Source organism: Telopea speciosissima, chromosome 6 (assembly GCF_018873765.1).
Source record: "Telopea speciosissima isolate NSW1024214 ecotype Mountain lineage chromosome 6, Tspe_v1, whole genome shotgun sequence".
Classification (NCBI taxonomy): Eukaryota; Viridiplantae; Streptophyta; class Magnoliopsida; order Proteales; family Proteaceae; genus Telopea; species Telopea speciosissima.
Window position 1 is genome coordinate 56,927,352 of NC_057921.1, and position 20,591 is coordinate 56,947,942.

At 40.1% G+C, this 20,591-nt stretch overlaps 2 protein-coding genes across 11 annotated transcripts in view; both read right to left on the reverse strand.

Moving 5' to 3' along the window:
• The window catches only part of LOC122664365 (ceramide kinase), a 23,235-nt gene extending 16,481 nt beyond the window's left edge, over positions 1–6,754 (reverse strand). For 5 of the 6 annotated variants that reach the window (XM_043860149.1, XM_043860145.1, XM_043860147.1 and 2 more), the window contains exons 1-5: positions 6,233–6,753; positions 5,168–5,329; positions 4,902–5,069; positions 4,711–4,803; positions 3,153–3,245 (exon numbers count right to left, since the gene is read on the reverse strand). In XM_043860149.1, coding sequence (XP_043716084.1) covers positions 3,153–3,245; positions 4,711–4,803; positions 4,902–5,069; positions 5,168–5,329; positions 6,233–6,391 — 675 coding nt within the window. In that variant the 5' untranslated portion in view covers positions 6,392–6,753. Of the gene's footprint in view, positions 1–3,152; positions 3,246–4,710; positions 4,804–4,901; positions 5,070–5,167; positions 5,330–6,232 lie in introns of all 6 variants that reach the window. The other variant, XM_043860150.1, reaches the window with a different exon arrangement.
• The window catches only part of LOC122664366 (poly(rC)-binding protein 3-like), a 25,431-nt gene extending 5,646 nt beyond the window's left edge, over positions 1–19,785 (reverse strand). The window contains exons 1-9 of one of the 5 annotated variants that reach the window (XM_043860153.1): positions 19,444–19,785; positions 17,253–17,354; positions 16,110–16,328; positions 14,712–14,770; positions 14,549–14,631; positions 14,332–14,444; positions 12,022–12,084; positions 8,602–8,693; positions 7,885–7,893 (exon numbers count right to left, since the gene is read on the reverse strand). In XM_043860153.1, the coding sequence (XP_043716088.1) occupies positions 8,622–8,693; positions 12,022–12,084; positions 14,332–14,444; positions 14,549–14,631; positions 14,712–14,770; positions 16,110–16,328; positions 17,253–17,354; positions 19,444–19,749 (1,017 nt within the window). In that variant the 5' untranslated portion in view covers positions 19,750–19,785 and the 3' untranslated portion in view covers positions 7,885–7,893; positions 8,602–8,621. Of the gene's footprint in view, positions 1–2,770; positions 2,782–7,884; positions 7,894–8,601; positions 8,694–9,452; positions 9,665–11,165; positions 11,548–12,021; positions 12,085–14,331; positions 14,460–14,548; positions 14,632–14,711; positions 14,771–16,109; positions 16,329–17,252; positions 17,355–19,443 lie in introns of those variants that run through there. The other 4 variants (XM_043860151.1, XM_043860152.1, XM_043860155.1 and 1 more) reach the window with 4 other exon arrangements.
• Positions 19,786–20,591: the final 806 nt, after the last annotated feature.

Consider the following 20,591-nt stretch of genomic DNA (forward strand, 5'->3'; position numbering starts at 1 on the left):
ATACCGTTTGACCATACCGTACCGTACCGTTTTTGCAACGGTGCGGTTTGGTACGGTTTTACCCGGGCGGTTTCGGTTTCGGTATACGGTTACGGTTCCAGATTGACACCCTTAGCTCTCCCATGCTGGATCTCTTATGCAAGAAGCTTCAGCTCTAGAAGGGTAAGCTCAGATCTTATGGCAGCCGCCTTGAGTTGATTAGATTTGTTCTCCAGTCATCCTATATCTATTGATCTGGCATTTTTGGGCCGTCTCAATCCACTATTCCAAAGATGGAATCCCTCGTGTGTGCCTTTCTTTGGATAGGTTATGATGCCATGCTACAAGATTTCTTCATCCTGTTAGTTGGGATGTTGTTTGTCTCCTTAGAGAGTTAGAGCAGCAGGAGGCCTTGGTTTGAGAAGAATTAAAGATGTCAATCACGCGGGTATTCTCAAATTAATTTGGAAACTAGCGGCTAAAAAGAAGGGTATTTGGGTTGATTGGATCTACACCCGTCACCCGCCTTCTCCGTACTGACTCCATTTGGACTGCCTCTGCTATCTCAGACGCATCCTGGGTCCGGAGAAAGATCCTGCAGCTCAAACATCTTGCCTTAGGAGTTAACAAATCTATGTATGATGACAGTTCCCCTATAAGATTCTGGCTTGACGATTGGCATCCCCACGGAGTTCTCCTTCACTTGGTTGGCGCTAGAGCTATCTACATTTCTGGTTTTGGCAAACTAGACATGATCTTGGATATTATTCAGCATGATGCCTGGCCTCACCCACCTCCCTTCCTCCTCACTGTTTGTTGTTTGGAATGCTCTGCCGAGTATTCCCAGAAGAGCCTGAGGTGGGGATGACATTGTCTTGTGGTTAGCTTCCCCATCGGGACTCTCCAATACCAAGTCGTCTTGGGACCTTATTAGGGCTCGGGAATCGGGATTCTATAAAAACTTGGCGCCATCTGATCTGGTTCAAGAAGCATATCCCGCACCATAATTTCACTGTATGGAGGGTGTTTTTTCTCTGTCCCCTGACTCAAGCTTTCCTCATTCACAAACAGATTTCAGTCTCCCCCCCTCTGCTGCCTTTGTTGGAAAGGCTACTGAAGATGTGGATCATCTGTTCTTCAACTGCCCCTTCTCCTCCTCAGTCTGGCAAGGCGGCCTGGCAAAATGTTGGCCCCACAGAAGAAGGATCCTGCCCTTAGAGAGAGAATGGATCTGGGTGGATATGACCTTTGTGGGTAATGTAAGGCTGGATCACGAAGGACCTAGCCCCAGGCAGGATCTTCTTGAATAAAGTTTAATGCTGAATTGGTCTTCAAAATATTAGGCAAAAATTGAAGAACTTGTAGCAGATCACACAATGAAATTGATGAAAAAGAAACAAAGAAGAAATAGAAAATAGAAAAGAAGGATAGGATTGGATCGAGTCTCTCACTCTCTCCCGGGTCTCTCACCCACGGCCTCTCACCAAACCTGTCTGTCACACCCATTAATGGCTTTAACCAAGCTCATTCTTTTTCTCAACTCGACTTGGCTGGTTATCAGCCTATTCCTTTATTTATAATTCCAACTGATTACATCCTAGGTTCTTCTAGAAATATCTCAAAAACAAAAGTCCAATTAAAATAAAACTCCTATTCCTAATCTAGAAAATAACTAAAATAATAAACTTCTAAAACCCCACACAAGGCAGCAACCTTTTTGTATTCAAAGTACTCCATGCAAGCTATCACGGGCCCATCAAATCTGAGTAAATACCTCCTCTTTAGTCTTTACTGCATTAAAGGAAAAATCCTAAATTATCTCTAACTCTAATTACATCAACTAACAGAATTATATCCTAATTAGAAATCTATCTAAAATAGCTGCAGGGAGTATAGGCTGAGACACTGTTCATGTGAACAGTTACATGAACAGTGTTTTGGTCTTTTCTTCTTCATGTTTCTCCATGCAATCTGGACTTGGGCTGCCTTATGTGATGCTCCACCGAACCAACAAAAACTTGCCACATCATCAGACCAGGCTGCCTCCCACAACAATACTGGGCTGGTTTTGGAGCCTTGCTCCTGGGGCTACACATGGAACTTTGATCTACATCAGCGGGTAACTCTTGTTGTGACTCGGTTGGTAAGCTTGCTTTTGGAGCCGCCATCTACCATATTTGGCTTGAGTGCAACCTTAGAAGATGGTCCTCCAGGTCCAGATCCTTTCACCAGATTTGGGATCTGATTTTATTTGATTTAAACTCTAAGGTTCTTGCTTCCCCTGTTAAGTGTGCTGATACGCCTCGTAATAGGCTAATCACAAATGCTTTGGGTCTCCCCCTTTCTCACCTTCAAGCCCTTGCCTCTTCTCCTCCCTTGTAATGGCAAGGACTTACTCTTTGTATTGTTCTTTTCTCCTTTGGTATTGAATTATTTTACAACAAACGCAGCCTTATCCCAAGTTCCCAACTTAATGGGGTCGGCTACATGGATCCAAACAAAACAATGTAGGAAAAAAAGAATGATGAGATGGGGACAGAGGTAAGAGAACAAAAATGAAAAATGACAAGGGAAATAAAGGACAAATGAAAGATGAAAACAAGAGGAAAAGGCACAGCCCAGCAAGTCAGAAGAAAAAAAAATTAAATTTATCTAAGCTTACAAAAATTTAAACATGACCTCGTTAAATAAGTTAGTCCCATCATTAAACCTTACAACTACCTTTCTTAAAATTGTCAAGTGCAATATGGGCACAACCTATTCCTCTACCTTCGACAAACTCCATGGGCATTTGCAAACAACCTGTCCATTTGGTAATTCTAGTATCCTACAATCATTTATTCTGCTCAAAGAAGAAAGAAGAAAAACATAAATCAAATGGGGATTCAATGAAAAAAGTCTGTTGAATCTTTTCTCTATTGAGAGTCTCTTTGAGTTGAGGTACTAGTCGACCAGTGTTGATAATCAGACTTGGATAATGAAGTTATTTTCCTATTTGATAGCTGCCCCCAGAAATCCCACTTTGAATTCTAACCTATCTTATGTGAGTTTATGAAGTACTTCCTCTGGACCTAGCTTGATAAGAACATATGGTTTGATAAACAAAAAAACAAGCCAATATTATGAGAACTGAAACAAAAGAAGAAACATGTCAATAAAAGCTAATTACTTACTACAGCAACAACACCATCATAGGACTTCAGTTCCTCATCTTTGATCGATAACATCACATCAAATGCATGGCCTGCCCTCTCTGTAACAATTACCTAATCAAGAAGGTTGAGTACGATTATTAACCTGAATATTATTGAACATATCACTCAAAATGGGAACAATTATTTTCCTTTTTCTACTCAATTGATATGTATACATTTTCACCAACTTAGAAGTTCATCACAAAGCACAACCACTGAATTTAAAAATAACACTGCTTCCTTCTGTTGGATAAATAAATAGGTTTCACTGTTTAAGTGAAGGAGAAGAACATATAAAAAGCATACTACAAACTCCACCGGAGAAAAAAATGAAGAATACAAAAACAACAATATGAATAATATAGATAAAGAGGTCCATTACCCACAAATTAAAAATTACAATACAATAGAAAGTCCATAACATACCATAGGCCTAGGTGCCTAACTACACCCACCTAGGCTAGTTTATCTGCATTATAATGAGCTGATATATCAACTTCCAATGGAAAAAAAAATAATCATGTTTCATGAACTTTTTTTCTTTGTGCAGGTAGGTTGATTGAAACTGCTTAGCGCATGATAAATGAAAAGCATCACAGTACGTAATGGGCTTGACATAGAGGAGCACAATTAGAAGTTCTGAACCATCTAATGGTGTCAATCCTGTATTTACCACATGCCAAAAGTAACAAAATTCCTAATAAGTCCCTACTGTAATCTGTCAATGAGATCATGTCAGATCTTAATGTGAATGAAAGCCTTTGATTCACTGGTTAGGAATGACTGTTCTTATGAGACAGGCTGTAGATAAACTTAGTAGCTCTTTGAGAATACTCCTCAGAAGCATTCAGGGTGTTCCTAGCGTTCCCAGCTGCAAAGAGCTCTAGAGCTTGGAATCAAGAATTCATCCTCAAAAAGGCCACCTAACTTTCTGAAGGTTCAGAATCACAATCATCAGGAAAATCTGTCATGAAAGCTTTGGTCAGATGGTAGGAAGTAGGATCATTGATATGGTGAGCGTTTTGGCTGGTCTAACATTTAGACAGACAGATAAAAAGTTATGTATTCCACAGGTAGGGGATCCCAGGATGAGTATAGCAGTATTTTGCTTCGACTGTCTTCCATAATAGAGCACCTCTGTCACCATCACATATATAAAACTCATCTTACATAAATTAGCATTTGATTGATAATTACCTAATCAATGTTGCTCCTCTATTTGATTGATAGAGGACGGGCCTTGTTGCAACAGTAAGGTTGCTCCATTGTGACCAAGTGGTCACGGGTTCGAGTCTGGAAACAGCCTCTCTGCGAAAGTAGGGGTAAGGCTGCGTACATTATGACCCTCCCCAGATCCCGCAGTAGCGGAAGCCTCGTGCACTGGGTACGCCCTATATTGATAAGAGAAATAGAAGCCCCCAAAATATGCTACTGGAACTCATTGTTTTGAGTGTATGCATCCCATTCACATAATGGTCTGACATAATTTCAGAAGAAGGATCTGGAAAAAGCCCTGTTTAATGTGCCCAGAAATTACCTTCGTTTTCACTTTAGCACGAGAAAATATAGGAGCCACAGTTTCCCAAGTTCTGCATCCATTCCTTTTCCCACTCAATGGATGAACAAAAACCTAGCCAATGAGGAAGTGACTCAAATAATATATAGCTAATAACTTTATCTTGCAAATAAACCAAGAAAACCATACATCGAATCAATAATTAAACGTACCAAAAGGCTCTTGGGTCTGTCGACTTGCATTTCCATAGATGCATTAATTCGATTCACCCATGTTTGGCATAACTGCAGATCCTTGTGACCAAAGGTGTAAGTAGCCAGGATCCAAAGAGAACACTGGGTCCTTGATCTTTGGAACCCATGCACCAAAAAACGATACATCTGCATCAGAAAAGAGAATTTTATCCAGTTAGACCCAGAATCAACCAGTCATCTACCAATGGATAAAGAACAAAGTCAACAAAGGAAAGGATTAAAACCTCAGAGTCACAACTCATAGGGTATCCTCCAGCATTCGGGAGAATTGACTCATGAATCAAACCCCAATTGACGAACTCAAAAGCGTAAACATCAGAGAACTTGATAGCATTTTCAAATTTTGAATCAAGCTCGGTACCCCAACATGAAGATCTATCCATCTTCTGGAAGACATGGAAAAGCCATTAGAAACTATTATCTAAGCAGCTGTAAGTAGCATAAAAGACCATTTATGAAAACCTGCCCTAACCCAATGCAATCCGTCAACCCAATAGAGGAAATACTATGAGAATTTCTGTGTAGACTGTGTAGTTACTCGCTTAAAAAATCCAGATCATTTCTTTGGAATTGAGAATTTGAAGACTCAGGCACCAGATTCAGTTGACTAATATATTGAAAACTAAAATCCTCTACCAATACTTTACCATGGTATACTTATGATTCATCAACCTATGCATCTTCCCCTCGCCAAATTTTTTTCCCTCGTATATATTCCCAAACTAAACTAAGCAAATAAAAACTACCACATGAAAGCATATGAATCACCACTCACCAAATCCCCATCCAAGAGGGGGGGAAAAAGGAAAAAAGAAGAAAGACATATAGACTAAATAATTGCAAGTTATTCATGTCTAAGTTGCATAATGAACAACTATACACTAAAATTGTCAAACTTAATAACAATTGAACGGTTTCTTGACAGGAGGGGAAGCGAGAAAGAGAATAACTAAAGTGAGTTCCATTATGCCCCAATAACAAGGTAGAATGTAAATGCATGGATATACGTTTGACTGTTTGAGTGCATTTGATTCGAAGGTGAGAAGAAAAGGAAAAGACAAATTCCCGAGCCAATAAATTTTCCATGAATTGAATTTAATCTTTATAAGAACCCAACGTCACTGCACATATCAGCAAAAAATTTAAGGCCGGGGGAAAACCAGCACCATTAGTCTAAATTTCTTTTCGAACATAACCTCGTCTTATAAATGCCATTAACAAAAGGGTGGGGAAAAACACTAAATAGCCAAAGGGAAACCAATTTCACAACATAAAACATTTTAACTCACGTTATTCGTGGCTTCCAATAATTTCCACGACAACCCATCAGAATCGAGAGTCACAACGACCTCCCCAATATGATCCAAGAAGAAATTCGACCTCAAGACGGATTCTTCTCCACTGGAGAGAGATTCATTTCCCAAAAGTCCATCTTTAGTTCCATCCATGGATTATAGTGATGACCAAACAAAAACCGGATTTGCAGAGTAAAAAACTCACGAATTCAGCTAAAATTCACGAATCCCATGGTTCCTGGGAAGTTTCTAACAGATGCCCAGATCACTAAAACGTGTTAAACAAATTGAATTAATTTCAGCCCGGTCACCAGATTGAAACTTCCTCATATGACGCCTGAGGCGCCAATTAGAGTCGTCGGTGTGAAATGTGCATTGGACCATTGGTGATTCTAAGAGAGAGAGATAGAGGCTTCATCATAGCTTAGAATAATCAGCGGCAAAAGGAAGCCAAGACTACAACAAAATAAACGGCTTCATTATAGCCAATGATTCTAACATTCCCTCTGAAGATGATCATTCGGCTTCACCTCCTTAATGCCAAAACGGGTAAAGGCTGCTCTCTTCTTTCAAGCGTAAATATGCATGGATTTGGTCTTTAACCAAGGTTTGATAATCCACCTAAAAGTCGTCTTAGTAATTAAGCTTCCCTGGCCGGTGACCTTTTTTGTGCTTATGTAGAAGGGAGGTTTTGATAATTTATAAAGCAGATCACTTATTTATGTTTTCCTTTGGGAGAAAGAACGATTACAGGCCCCCTGTGGTGCGTGGCCCCTGCGTCCAAAGCCCGTGTGGTCAGTGGTGTGTGGCTTTTGCGTCCAGAGCTATGCAAAATGATCGCAATACCACTAAAGATTTTCATCTTTTCATGGGGGCGTGACAGTCATTTAGTACAATCCTTTGTCTCAGCGTAGAAGACATGCACTGCACGTAATAAGGTAACATTTTTTTTTTTTAATAAAGAAAAAGGGAGAAGTAAAATTGGTGTCAGAAAGAAGAAAAAATATTTCTATAACATTTTCTTTTTATCTTTTTTCTTTCATATTTAGCATTTGGGAAAAGAAACACTTACTAGTGCTGTGCTTGGGCATGTATGTACCTATGCTCAGACACAGCCCAGTGCGAAAAGACCAGCATTGCCCCTGATCTTTTCTGCCTCTCCAGGGGCAGCATCGGTCTTTTCATACTGGTTTGTGTCCGGGCACAGGTACACGGCTAGGCACAGCACTAGTTAACGTTATTATTCTCTTGGTAATTAAAACTACAACGTCCCCCCAAAAACAGGAAATACGAAATGAGTCAGACACGAAAAATCTCACCCTCTATTGGATGTCCTCATGCACGTTCTCATTGACCCTCACGTTGATGGATAGTCACACAACCTGGTAGCAATATCCCTCCCTTAATTTAATTTCACTTTCTTTTGCTTTATTTCCCATGCAGCCAAACCCAGCCTGAATGGACCAGACGACCAGGTATGGTCTATTTAGGGTAACATGCCACATTCCAAAGCAAAAGTCAATTATTTAACCCAAATTTTTCTGGTATTTTCAATCATTTTCATTAATTTAAAAAAAAAACAAATTAACTTTATAATGGATTTTCAGAGATTTTTTCTGCCCAGTATATTTTTGTTTTTCTTTCACCAACCAACCCTGTTTGGGATTTGGGTTTGGGCTAGAATGTAATTTTGGATATGAAAAGGGCCCTTGTGGACAAAATTTTAGCCTCTATCATGCCTGTAGAGTTGACACTTCATCAGATCAACTTCAAATAATGATCAGTAGATGTAAATATCAGGTCGCTGTTTTGTGGTTGTTGTGTCAGCTGTCACTATACAAACATAATAGAAAGAGATGTTAGAAAGGCTATTTAGGTTTCGGTCCTCTAACCAAAACAAAATAGGTCTCTCAAACTATTCATTTCGGTCAATTTCATCCATTTTCACCCAAAAAATTTAGTAACTCCATGATTATGCAGTGGCTCTTGAATTAGATAGTCAAAGATATATTAACTGACCAGTAAGTTGAAAATTAACAGAACTGGAATTTGCCACAGGAATTTAGAATTATAGATGGTCTTCTATGGCTTATTGAATAGCTGTCAAGAGTACACATTTAAACCTAACCCCATGATCAGCTTTGCAATTCAAAACAGTGCAAACCATGAAAATTGGAAAATATTTACAATCAGCAACAAAATTCTCAGAAACAGTTAGAGTGATAACATCTGTTGTATGCCCAATTACATATGACATCAAAAATCTTTTCAACTACCATTCAGAAAGTTGAACAATAAGCAGATGATTTCTTTGGTTGTCTAACAGTTATAAGCTACAAAAGGCATCCATTAAAAAAAGATACAAGAAATGAAAACTAAGGCATTATTGACGTTTCTGCTGTAATACTGCTTGTGAATAGATGTAGTCATCGACCAACTTCTTCGCCCATGCAACCTGTTTTTGCACAAACAAACTTCAAAACCTGAACATCTCGAATTAAACAAAACAGAGGAAAATTTACTACATCAATCAATATTTAGGCCCAATTTGATAATTACAGTTTTCTTTACAGAGAAAAAGTTGCGGGGGGGGGGGGAAATAGAAACTGCATTTGGTTATGAGCAATTACTATCGCACCCCGATACTTGCACTATACTTACTCAAACTCCCCTACCCCAAACTTCTTTTCTGATTCCCCCAGAAAAGCAAACTTCAACCTCTCTTTCTCCCCTGGTAATTCAAAATCCCAAAATTACCCCCTGAAACACCCCCCCCCAAAAAAAAAAAGGGAAAAAAAAAACACGCCCTCTGCATCTCCCCTGCCCCCCATCCTCTCTCACCCTCTGCATACATCTCCCCTGGCCAGTATCTCCCTCCCTCCTTCCTGCTTGCATCTCCCTCCCCTGTAGAAGTTTTAGGTTTCACATAAAGGCAAAGGAAGGATGAACCCATGTCTTCCTTGATAGCCATGTGGCAACCCACCAACGGCTTTAGGAGAGTCTCGCTCTCCATGCCATCCAAGCGTATAAAATGGGTAAGAAACTCTCAAATTGAAGCAAGTTCAGTCGAGGATAGAGAAACGAGACCACACAATGAACCTTGGGATACATACCCTTTGAAACTCTCGATTTCCAAGCTATTAATGACTTGCAGCTACCTCCCTCTGGGTAATGCCTCTGCAATGCTCCTCAGAGGTGGCATTGATCTTGTCATTCTTCTTGGGGATATGTCACCGATGGAGGCCAAGGCCATGATGAGAGCAACGGTGAGAGTAATATCAGTGAGCCACATGCAGGCATGGAGTAAAAGAGGTACTCCACCTCTATCCGCTCTCTAGAAGTTTCTTCACTTTTTCTTTCCTTCCTCCTTTATTAGTGCCCACCTCTGGTTTGACATTTGCTTCCTTGCATGAGCCGTGAGGGAACCTTCTCAAACCATCGTATTAGTGGCAAGAGGGATTATATTTCAGCATCAATTGTACCCTTGGACTTAGATGCCGGGGGGAGGGAGATGTGGGCAGGGAGGGGGGAAGGGGAGAGGGAAGGGGAAGGGGAAGGGGAAGGGGAGGAGGAGGGCATGTTGAGGAGATGGAAGGTGGGGGCGGGGGCGGGGGCGGGGGCAGGGGCAGGGGCAGGGGCAGGGTGAGGTGAGGTGGGGTGGGGTGGGGTGGGGAGGTGGGGTGGGGTGGGGTGGGGGGGAGGGGGGAGATGCAGAGGGGAGAGATGGAAGGCGGGGGTGGGGGTGAGGGCGGGGGCAGGGGCAGGGGCAGGGGCGGGATGGGGAGGCGGGGTGAGGTGGGGTGGGGTGAGGGGGAGGGGGGAGATGCAGAGGGGAGAGATGGGGGTGTAGGGTGTGGGGAACAGGGCAGGGGGAGATAGGCACAGGAGGAATCTGCGGGAGGGGCAATGGAGGGGACCATTGGTAATTTTAGGATTTTGAATTATCATGTAAAAAAGAAGTGGACGTTTGCTTTTCTGGGGATGAGAAAGGAAGTTTGGGGTACGGGAGTTTGAGTATATAAAGGGCAAGTATAAAGGAATGATAGTAGTTAACTCTTCGGTTATTTATTTATGTATTTATTTTTGTGTTTCTTACCATTAAAAAAACATGTTTGATAACCACTTAAATTTTGATAATTATTCTATATTTTGAAAATCCAGCTCATCAACCCAAACATAAGGGTCATTTATCCACCAACCCATCCTGGCCCATCCCTAGATTGGGATTTTAAAGCCTGAACCCAGCCTGTTAAACTCGACATAAGCCTAGGTTTGCCCAAAGAATGAGAGAGAAGGGGATGATAGAGAATGATAAGAAAGGGAGAGATGACGCTAGGTTGAGAGAGAGTGAGATCATATTCCAGTGGGGTGCATGCACATGTTCACACTTCCCATGTTATAAAAATATAAATTTAGAGAAAAATTAAAATATTATCAAAACTTTAAAAAAAAATCAAATAATATGAAAAATGCTAACATCACATGTATGTGATGTCACTTGACCAATCAACTGTTGGATAAATCAATTTTATTTCCCAACCTTCCTATTTATGTGTTTTAACGCCAAAAGATCTTGTATGGCGTGTTTGCACTGAAAATGTAACTATTGTCCTCACATGTTGAGGTGAGCAAAACTCAAATTATATTTGAGCGAGGAAGAGGTCATGTGGAGGACAAATTTAGGCGAACGGAGAGGGAGGCATGTGGCATGTAGGGGAAGGGGAAGACTATAGAGAAGTGGGAGTGGGAGAGGGAATGGGGCCCAGGGGCAGATAGGTGGTGGCAGAGAGGAGTTTAGAGGAGAGAAAGAGAGACCCAAAAGAGAAAGCGCGAGAGGGGAGACTGAGGGACAGAGGAGGGGGGGAGAGGGAGTTGGGAGAGAGAAAAGTTCAAGGGTGATTTTATGTTCTAATTTTTAAATGAAAACGACAATACAGCCCTCCTATTTCCTCGTGTAAATTGCTTTACATAAAACTCTACCACAGAAGCAGAAAAAAACTTTGTTTCAAACCTTTTTTTTTTTGGGAGAACATGACAAAAATCTTATTAGAAAACAAATCTTTTCAAAACTGTTTTTTAACACAGCAGTGCCATCAAACATGTTTCTTATACAAAAAAATGGATTTTTTTTTTTTTTTGGAAACATTATCAAACAGGCCCTTACAGATTCTAGTGTCATGTTGACTCAATCATATCAACAGTGTCACCCAATATCACTCACTTATGAGACCTATATCACAGTCTCCATTGCCTTAGACTAATTAGTACTCACAGACATCAACCGTACTCAACCATGGAGGAAGATTTACCTTTCTGTTGTTAACGGGTTACTGGTACCCAAAAGAGAGCGCGAGAGGGGAGACTGAGGGACAGATGGGGGGGAGGGGGAGTTGGGAGAGAGAAAAGTTTAAGGGTGATTTTATGTTCTAATTTTTAAATGAAAACGACAACACTGCCCTCCTATTTCCTCGTGCAAATTTCTTTACATAAAACTCTACCACAGAAGCAGAAAAACTTTGTTTCAAACCTTTTTTTTTTGGGAGAACATGACAAAAATCTTATTAGAAAACAAATCTTTTCAAGACTGTTTTTTAACACAGCAGTGCCATCAAACATGTTTGTTATACAAAAAAATGTTTTACAATCATGTTGATTCATGTTGACTCAATCATAGCAACAGTGTCACCAATATCACTCACTTATGAGACCTAAATCACAGTCTCCATTGCCTTGGACTAGTACTCACAGACATCAACCGTAATAAACCATGGAGGAAGATTTACCTGTTGTGCGCTACCAGCAAGTTGGATTAGCCTCTGAGCTTGTTCACCCCTTGCACCAGCAACCTGTTAACAACAGAAAGGTAAAAATGAAAATCAGTAGATATTTGGAATGACATGTTTCTTTATGGAAACAATAGGTTGGCAATTTTTTAAAGAGAGGCAAAGAATAGGATACGTTAAAAAAGAAAAGAAAAGGCATAAGCCAGATGAATGAGAAAACAATAGTTTCATTTCTTGATATACCACAAATATTCTGTCTCAAGCAATCATTCTGTCCCAAAGTTTCACTGATAAGTCAGCAATCATTTTGTCCTCCCTTGTTCATCTAAGAAAGATACACACCGGCAGAACTTATCCTTGGGGGAACCAAGTAGGATTTCAAAGAAACAGAGGGGAGGAGAGAGGGACATTTCAATGGAGGGAAGGCAGTAATGGACTAATGGGAATGTAATTGTGAAGACTGATTTTGAAATGGAGGGGGTCAAGATTGCAGTTGTCAGGTGCCTAGGCTAAGCCAAGGCCCCAAGGTGAGAACCTTATTTGAGGAAAACGTGTCCTATTCTGTTTGCTGATTCTTGTTCCAAAACGTGTCTTCTCGTTCTTTTCTCTTCTTTCCTTTTTATTCTTCTTCTTCTCCCCCCCCCCCTCTCTTTCCTCCCTTATTTTCTCCATTTTTGGACTAAAAAAAATCTGGGCACCTAGCCGCTTTGGACACGTCTAGGCACCCTGTCGCCTGGGCAACACCTTGACAACTATGGTATTATCCATTGCGGCTAACATGTGATCAGAGTTGAAAAAGTTTAAAAAGTTTAAAGAAAATTTGTTAGCAGGAAATCCTGTTATGGGCAATGGATCAGAGGCACAGTAGGGAACTACAAACAAGCAGGGATGGGAGCTTCAGAGAGGTTGGAGATTGGAGTAGTCCTAGAAAGCTTAAGTTGTTGAATGCTGCACCAGACCAAGATAATGGCATTCAAGGAAATTAAAGTGGAGACCGATGCAAGCAATGTGGCTTAAGTGTTTGAACGCTGTGTACTCAGAGATTGGCCGTGGGAGCAGTTCAAAGTTTTACTGGATGTTCAAGCTCTTATGTTGAATTTGTTGCTAGGCGGCCAATGTTTCTAAAGTGTTAACAATGTTGCTCATAGTACAGCAATTGTGTCAGAGCAACCAATGTTCTGGTTTGTGGTTTCCAATATCAAAGTCTACCTGCCTCATGAGTTTTGATTGAATCTCCCATGTTTGTATAATTAGGAATAACAATTCTTTCCTCCATTGATTCATCATTTGTTCCGTGATCATTATCTTATTGCAATATAATCAACCAAGAAATTCCACACATTACTATGCATTTACAAATCTCAAAGTGACACCAACTCAGAAGCTATGAATATATGATACTAATATATTAACGAACAGAAGTCAAGTGACCTAGAGATTACCCAAATGAATAGAAGTATCAACAATAAATGAGAAATAATAAATAAAACTGTTGCCACCACATGAATATGCAATTATTATTCCGGAAAATCACAATTTCAAGTTCAGTTTTGGCTCTTGTCTCTCTGACTCGGGCTAATGTGTCTTTCGCATTTCAGGAAAGCAACAGAGCGGTGGATTGGTTGGCTAATCACGCGTATGATATGGGTTCTTCTTTCACCTTCCACCAGGGCTGCCTGCCTTGGGGGGGGGGGATTCACAGGTATTATTAGGGAGGACAAGGTAGGGATGCTGGTCTTCAGGTTTTAGCATGCGGGCTTTTCTTGTATGGGGAGTAAGAGTTCACTTACAGAGGCTATTGAGCGTTTGTGTGCCGTGGTTTGGGGTAAGGTGGAATGTCCCCCCCTTGTATTCTTTGATTCTTTTTGGAAATAAATAAAATGCTAGGGGCTGGCCCAGATCCCAGGTAATATTCAGGTTAAAAAAAAAAGTTCATTTTTTATCATAAAACTAAATTAACTCTTCGTCTTTCTTAATGCAACCTTATCTTTTATAGGAGAATTCATTTTTGTGAATTGTTCCAGATGCAGAAGACTTAAACAAGGCAACGTACGAAAAAAAATTAAATGGAACAACTGCATTTTTTCGATTGTACCCAGAGAATTAGGAATCCAACGACAGGAAAAGCCAGGCCACTCAGGACTTGAGCTACAAACAGACAATAAGCAGAGCAGGTTCTTCCCATCAGTCCATCCCAATTACAAAAAAAAAAAATTGCTTTGGTTACTTCCTTTACGATTGTGCGACTCTCGGTGTGAAATTAACAACTATTTCTTTCCACAAACCAACTGAAACTTCAAAACTACATACCTTGACCGTTGCTCCAGACTCAGTTCTGATCCTTGAAATGTTGCAGCCACACTTGCCGATCAAGCCACCAACCATTGTCTCCGGAACCATCATCTCAAAGGTTAAATAATCAGCTGCAAGTGGGTGCCCTATAAGATGATGATGTTATTTAGATTAAATGTAGTAGAATGATTCAGATGGTAGTATGGTTGTTTCAATCTAAGTAACACTAAAAAACCTGGAGTTGGGGCCATATAAGGTTGATTTGGATTAAAATTGTACGCCGGTTTGACTGAAACAACTTTTCTTGGTGGATTTTCCCTGCATAATATGAAAATTTCGATTACTAAGAAAGCAAGCTGATAAAAAACAACTAATTGAATGAATAAAGATGGAATGACCTCAATAGACAGCCAATATCCACCAAGGCTTTCAGTACTCCTGGAACAGCACCTGTTATCTGATTTTATAAGAGAGTTAATAATAATAATAGAAGCAAGGAGACAGGGTGGGCCTTGGTGCAATGGTAAAGGTTGCTCCATTGTGACCAAGTGGTCATGGGTTCAAGTCTGGAAACAGCCTCTCTGCGAAAGCAGGGGTAAGGTTGCGTACATTATGACCCTTCCCAGACCCTGCAGTGGTGGGAGCCTTGTGCACTGGGTATGTGCTTTTTAATAATAGAAACAAGGAGACCAGAAGTAAAACAAATAATTCCAAGTAAGGTAAACCAGAGGCACAATCTCTCAAAAGCCTTCCAACCATACTTGTCAAGGCGAATAGGCAATGGAAGGGCACCTAGGCGGATAGAAAGGATACTTAAAAGATACTTAAAACCTTGGTTGTTGCCTTGGACCCAAGAAAGAGCCTGGACAACTAGGTGATGCCTAGACAACTATGCTTCCAACAGTCAAGAAGAAGAATACCACATAAACTACCAGAAACTAATGTACATTTCTTTATACACATGAAGCTTTAAAACGCCTTCAATGTTCAAAAACATAACCTTCAATATTCCATAACAAATAAGATAAAATCGAAGATTTCCTCCTATAACTTTTCCTTGCCAAAAGCTAAGGTGGCTCAATCAGCAATCAAGTCTTATAATTATACAATATGTCAAGCATGGTTCAATCAATTTCAAGACAGGAGAAAATAATTCCCATTCTACTTACACAAGGCGGGATTGGAAAGAAACCAATGGATGTCCTACCCCTATTAGATTCATTACAGATAGCACATGCATCCATCTATCTCAATGAACTATAGCTTCCTTATGGTTATGTGAGTCGGCCAACATTATAATTAAGTTTTTTCTTGTGGGTGGAGGATCATCGTCTTTGCATTGCAGTTCACACCTAGGCATCTATAAATTGCACCTCAACATAAGAACTAGTCATGTGAAACAGAAATTCAAGAACCCCCGGGCCACATGTACAGTATGGTAGTGCAACAAAATTAGGGGACTAATTATGGAAATGTAAGGAATATTGGCAGGGCCTTCATCGCCAATGGAGAACAGTAACACTCGGAAAATGTGTGGGTGATCCCTTACTGTTCTCAAGGAGGAGAATTTATCAATTAATTGTTGGCTGCCTGTATTCTAAGTTCAAACTCAACAGTGCTTAGTTAAGTTCACCTCAAGAAACAACAATGACAACTGAAGACAAAGCAAATACAAGACAGAAACAGAAACAAAGAAGAGCATCATGGTCTATAAATTAAGATTCATTCAACGATGAAGGAAACTGGAAAAAAAATTATCCCCACAATGTAACTAACTCTAGCAAAGACAAGCTCACCTGCACCAAGCGATCAGATTCATGAGCAGAAGCACATGAAGGGAACTGATTTTGAGCCAAAATCATGATATTGGTGCCAGATGAATTCCTTAATTTCTCAATATTCTGGCCAGACACCCCAATCAAAGAACCTGTCTGTGACCCTGCAATCAGCAACCGAATCATTTTGACAGCAACCTGTCCCACACCAATTGATGCAACAACATTGACATCATCATCCTGTTAAGTTAGAAAAGGAAATAATAATTCCATCAGTGCATGACCATACAAGGAAAAACCAGACCCTATGACAGACTCATTTTATCCTCAGAAATTAAAGCTTCAAATTTATTGATTACAAACTTTAACACGATTTCACCACCATTACCTAATAATACGACTGTGAGACGACAACCAAGAACATAGAAAACAGGTGATACCCCCAAGAGATGCTGTAATGTTCATTCCAGTCTTGTGATAAGGGTACTTCATTTTCAAAACCACATACATCAGCTACATGTTGGGCAGCTAAACTTGAATGCTTTAAGGCTGCTAACATAGAAACCTGCCATATCCTAATTATTTCAAGCTCTCCCTGCCCCTAAGATACCCATCATAGCTTATGCAACCAAATTAGAATATCATTTCCCTCTTTTATTCTCACTCTCTTCTTCCTCTCTTTCCTCCTTTCTTTTCAGGCCTGTCTTTAGCCCTTGAGAGGTATTGGGGAGGTTAGGCTGTTACGGGTCTATGATCTGGTGGTTGTTTGCGGTTGAAGGGTATGGGAATTTACTGAGGTGTAGTGAGGTAATGGTGCAAAATTTGTGCCTTTTCTTTTCATTTTGTGATTCTGTTCATTTGACCCTGATTTATATCTCTTTCTTCCTTCAATTAACATATCCTCTTTTATGGCCAATCAAAAAAATTAAATTGTTTCTGGAAACACCAAGATTGCTTGGAAAATGATGAACATAATGAGCAGGAATGTTCTCAAGTTAAATTCCAGTAAATCAGGGGGAAAAGAAAAAGAAAAGAGAATTGACATTTCTAACAAATCATGCTCTTAATGAGAATGTGATATACCAATGACCAAGGGGGAAAAAAGTAAACATAATAACATAATTTCTTATGTAGTTAACATGGTGTACTGAAGAATCGCATTACCATGAGAATAACCCTGCCTATATGATGAAGTGCATTTTCTGCATCAGAAACCTGGCTATCACTGTCCGCGGAACTGATAATGATTACCCGCTCTTCATATGGCTGCAAAATAGGAAAGCAAAATCAGAAATACCATTATTTTAGATCTATAACATGATCTTGGGCTTAAATACCAATTGATGCTGATACTTCATAAAAAATAAATAATAACCTAAAAAACATTTATGATGATAGCTATTTGAATATAATAACCCCTATTTAAATTTTACCCTTTCCCTTAAGATTCTTTCTTCTCAATTGAAAACTTCTTTATCCCTTAGGTTCAACCCTAACCACTAACAAACTCATCCTTGATTTGTGAAGGCAGGTACATTTTCTTTGAGCCCATTACCCTCAAATGTAGGATCTTGAACCAATCCATATCGTACATCAGTTTCTACCCATTATCAGAGCAACATTCAGAACTTGGCATTACAGATTTCATCATTACGCAACACAGCCTTTGTATACTCAAGTCCAGTCAAAACTGAGTCACAGGGACCTTTTTTTTTCTTTTGGTTAAGCAGGATTCTGGTGAGTGGATATCAAAAGCTCTGGTGGCAGCAAGGGATTTGACAACTGTTATGGGATGGATTTTGAGAAACTAGGTTACATCGTAGGTTTTGCCTTATTTGAGAAGGATGGTTCCAACCAAGTATTGCAGGGCAACCTGTGTATGGTATTATGTAGTAGCTCTATGGGAAAGATTTCATACCCTTTCATGCTTTTTGCTTCTTTTTCTTTCAATAAGTTCAGTCATTCATTTAAAGCTTTTTTCTTTCTATTAGCCAACTGACAGAGGATTCCTTAAGATTACATGCTTTTTTTAAACATCCCTCGCTGTTAAATGTAATAGGCAGCAGTTGTGAATGCTTGGCTGTTTTTGCAACATCAAGAAAAGATACCTTCATTGCAGATAGAACTGAAAAGCAGAGATCAGAGCACTCATATGAGAAAGACGAGCAATCAGACTAGGAGTACAGGATGTATATTTTGAAATGACTGCCCAAATATTGTTCACATACGTGAACTATTTCTATTTTGAAATGACTGCCCAAAAATTGTTCACATACGTGAACTTTCAAACCATCAATACTCTGTGCCAACAGCCACCTGCACCTCACCTCTTCAGCTCTTCTTCCCCCCCCCCCCCCAAAAAATATATATATATATATATATAGCCATTGAAGTTTTCTGCATTCCTATCTAACGTTTTTGTCACCTAGAGATTTTCTTATTAGTTGGATGCTCCTAAACGGACAAATCAAATGACCTCTAAAAACTTGTTCCCAATTTCCAATATGGCTCTCCAAGGCAACAGAGGATGATAGTGTGAAATTACATTTTAATTCCATCAGAACATTAGACAACAAAACATAGCACATAGTTACAGCTAAAAGGCAAAAAATAGTCAAGGAAAGTTTTAGGACGATTATCTCTTCTGCTATGTTAGATAGCCATTTTATTGTTTTTTTTTTCTGATTAAAAAAACTCGCCTGAACTTATATCCGAAGTTCTGAACTACTTGAAGTCAGACAATTCATGTTGGTGGTTCCACTCTGTTGAGCCGTCGCAGCCTTTACTAGTAAGCACTCATGCCCTTTCTCAACAATTCCTCTTATACTATCTTTGTCCTTCACTTTGTCCCTTTACCACCTCCAATTTGCACCAGATACCATTGGCACTTGCGTACAGGCCAAACCACCTATTGATTTTCTCACATCTTGTCACCTATTGATGCTACTCCGAAGTTCCCTCAAAAAGGTATTTATTTTCAGCATTCTCATTTCCCAATTAATCAGCGTTCCCATTTCCCAACTAACTCTACAGCCACGCCTAAACAAACTAAATCACTTCAATAAGAGAAAACCAAATTCCAAGCACAAACCAGAGAGAGAGAGAGAGAAGTAAAAGAAAATGAACAAATCCATGTTCCGAAGTAAACTTAATTAAGGTAAAATCTTTTATAAAGAAGCGAACTAGTTAACGCCATAAAGTCTACTGCTGCCTTAGTACCGAGAACTCTGATCAAAACCCTTGAATTAAAACCAACAAGTAACAAGCTTTCCAATCCCAAAATCAATAAAGAAAAAGGTCTAATACACAAGCTAAACCATTTCGGGTGAGGAAAAGAGGAGAAATTGAAACTCACGGCAATGGCATCTGCAATCTTAATCATGGCCCCAGTCTCTTCTCTGACCTTTTGGATTCGACAACCTCCTCTACCAATCACTTTCCCTATCTCCCTCGAAGGGACGACTATCCTGAACAACACATCCTGAGGTTTCGCCATACGCTTCAGCGATTGGTGATCCGCCGCCGAATCTGGAGGAGCTTCGCCAACGGCACCAGCGTTCGGTTCATCCTCCCGGCGACGCTTCGTACCTCTATCGGATTCATCTCCTCTCTCCTCCGTAACTGTAGAGGAGATTCTCTGCTCTTCACCTTCTTGTGTCATCGTTGCAAGCCGCGTTCCAAGGTAACAGAAGAAAATCTCTAATTCCCCATCCTTAATGGAGAAATATTTCTAGCGGGGGAGTGTAGCGCCCACGCCCTCAAACAAGGGTTGGGGCGCAATGACCATCCCACCCTCCATGAAAGGTGGAAATGACTGCTCGCCTAATGCTTCCATGCGTACAAAGGCCACTCTCCACATTAAAAAAGCAAAGGGTAGCAGTTTTCTATACGGGAGTGTGGCCTGCGCCAGCACTCCTATGAGTCTATCTCTTTCTTCCTTAAAACAAGGTAGCAGAGGTGTCTTTTCACATGGGAAGGATAGAGATAGGCTCATGGGAGTGCAGGCGTAGGTCACACTCCTGGGCAGGGATCTTTTTCCCAAAAAAAAAACATGGATCAAGGTTTTTAGCCTTTTATTCATAGGCATGGTTTTAAGAATCGAAAGCGGATCTATGAATCAGATGATTTGTATCAAAATCGACCGTGATCAATCCCAATTTTCATAGAAATTCTTTGTTTTCGTATCTATGGACCAATACTACTATTCTTGAGCACCGATCTTGGAATTGACAATGAACGATTTCATCCCTGATTTCTTGTTAAAATCTTGGTTTTAGGAAAATTTTCTGTATTGTTCAACTCCCCTCCCCCTCCTCCTCCTTTCTCTGATTTCTTGGTACAAACAAATTTTTACTTTTCTCTCTTAATTCTTTAAAAACGAAAGAGAGGATTCCCCACGACAACAAGGAATCTCACGGACCAACAATGGTAGTGTAGAAAATAATATCATTTATAAGGATTACATGGGTGAGGAGCGAAAACATCAGTGTGAACCCCACATCT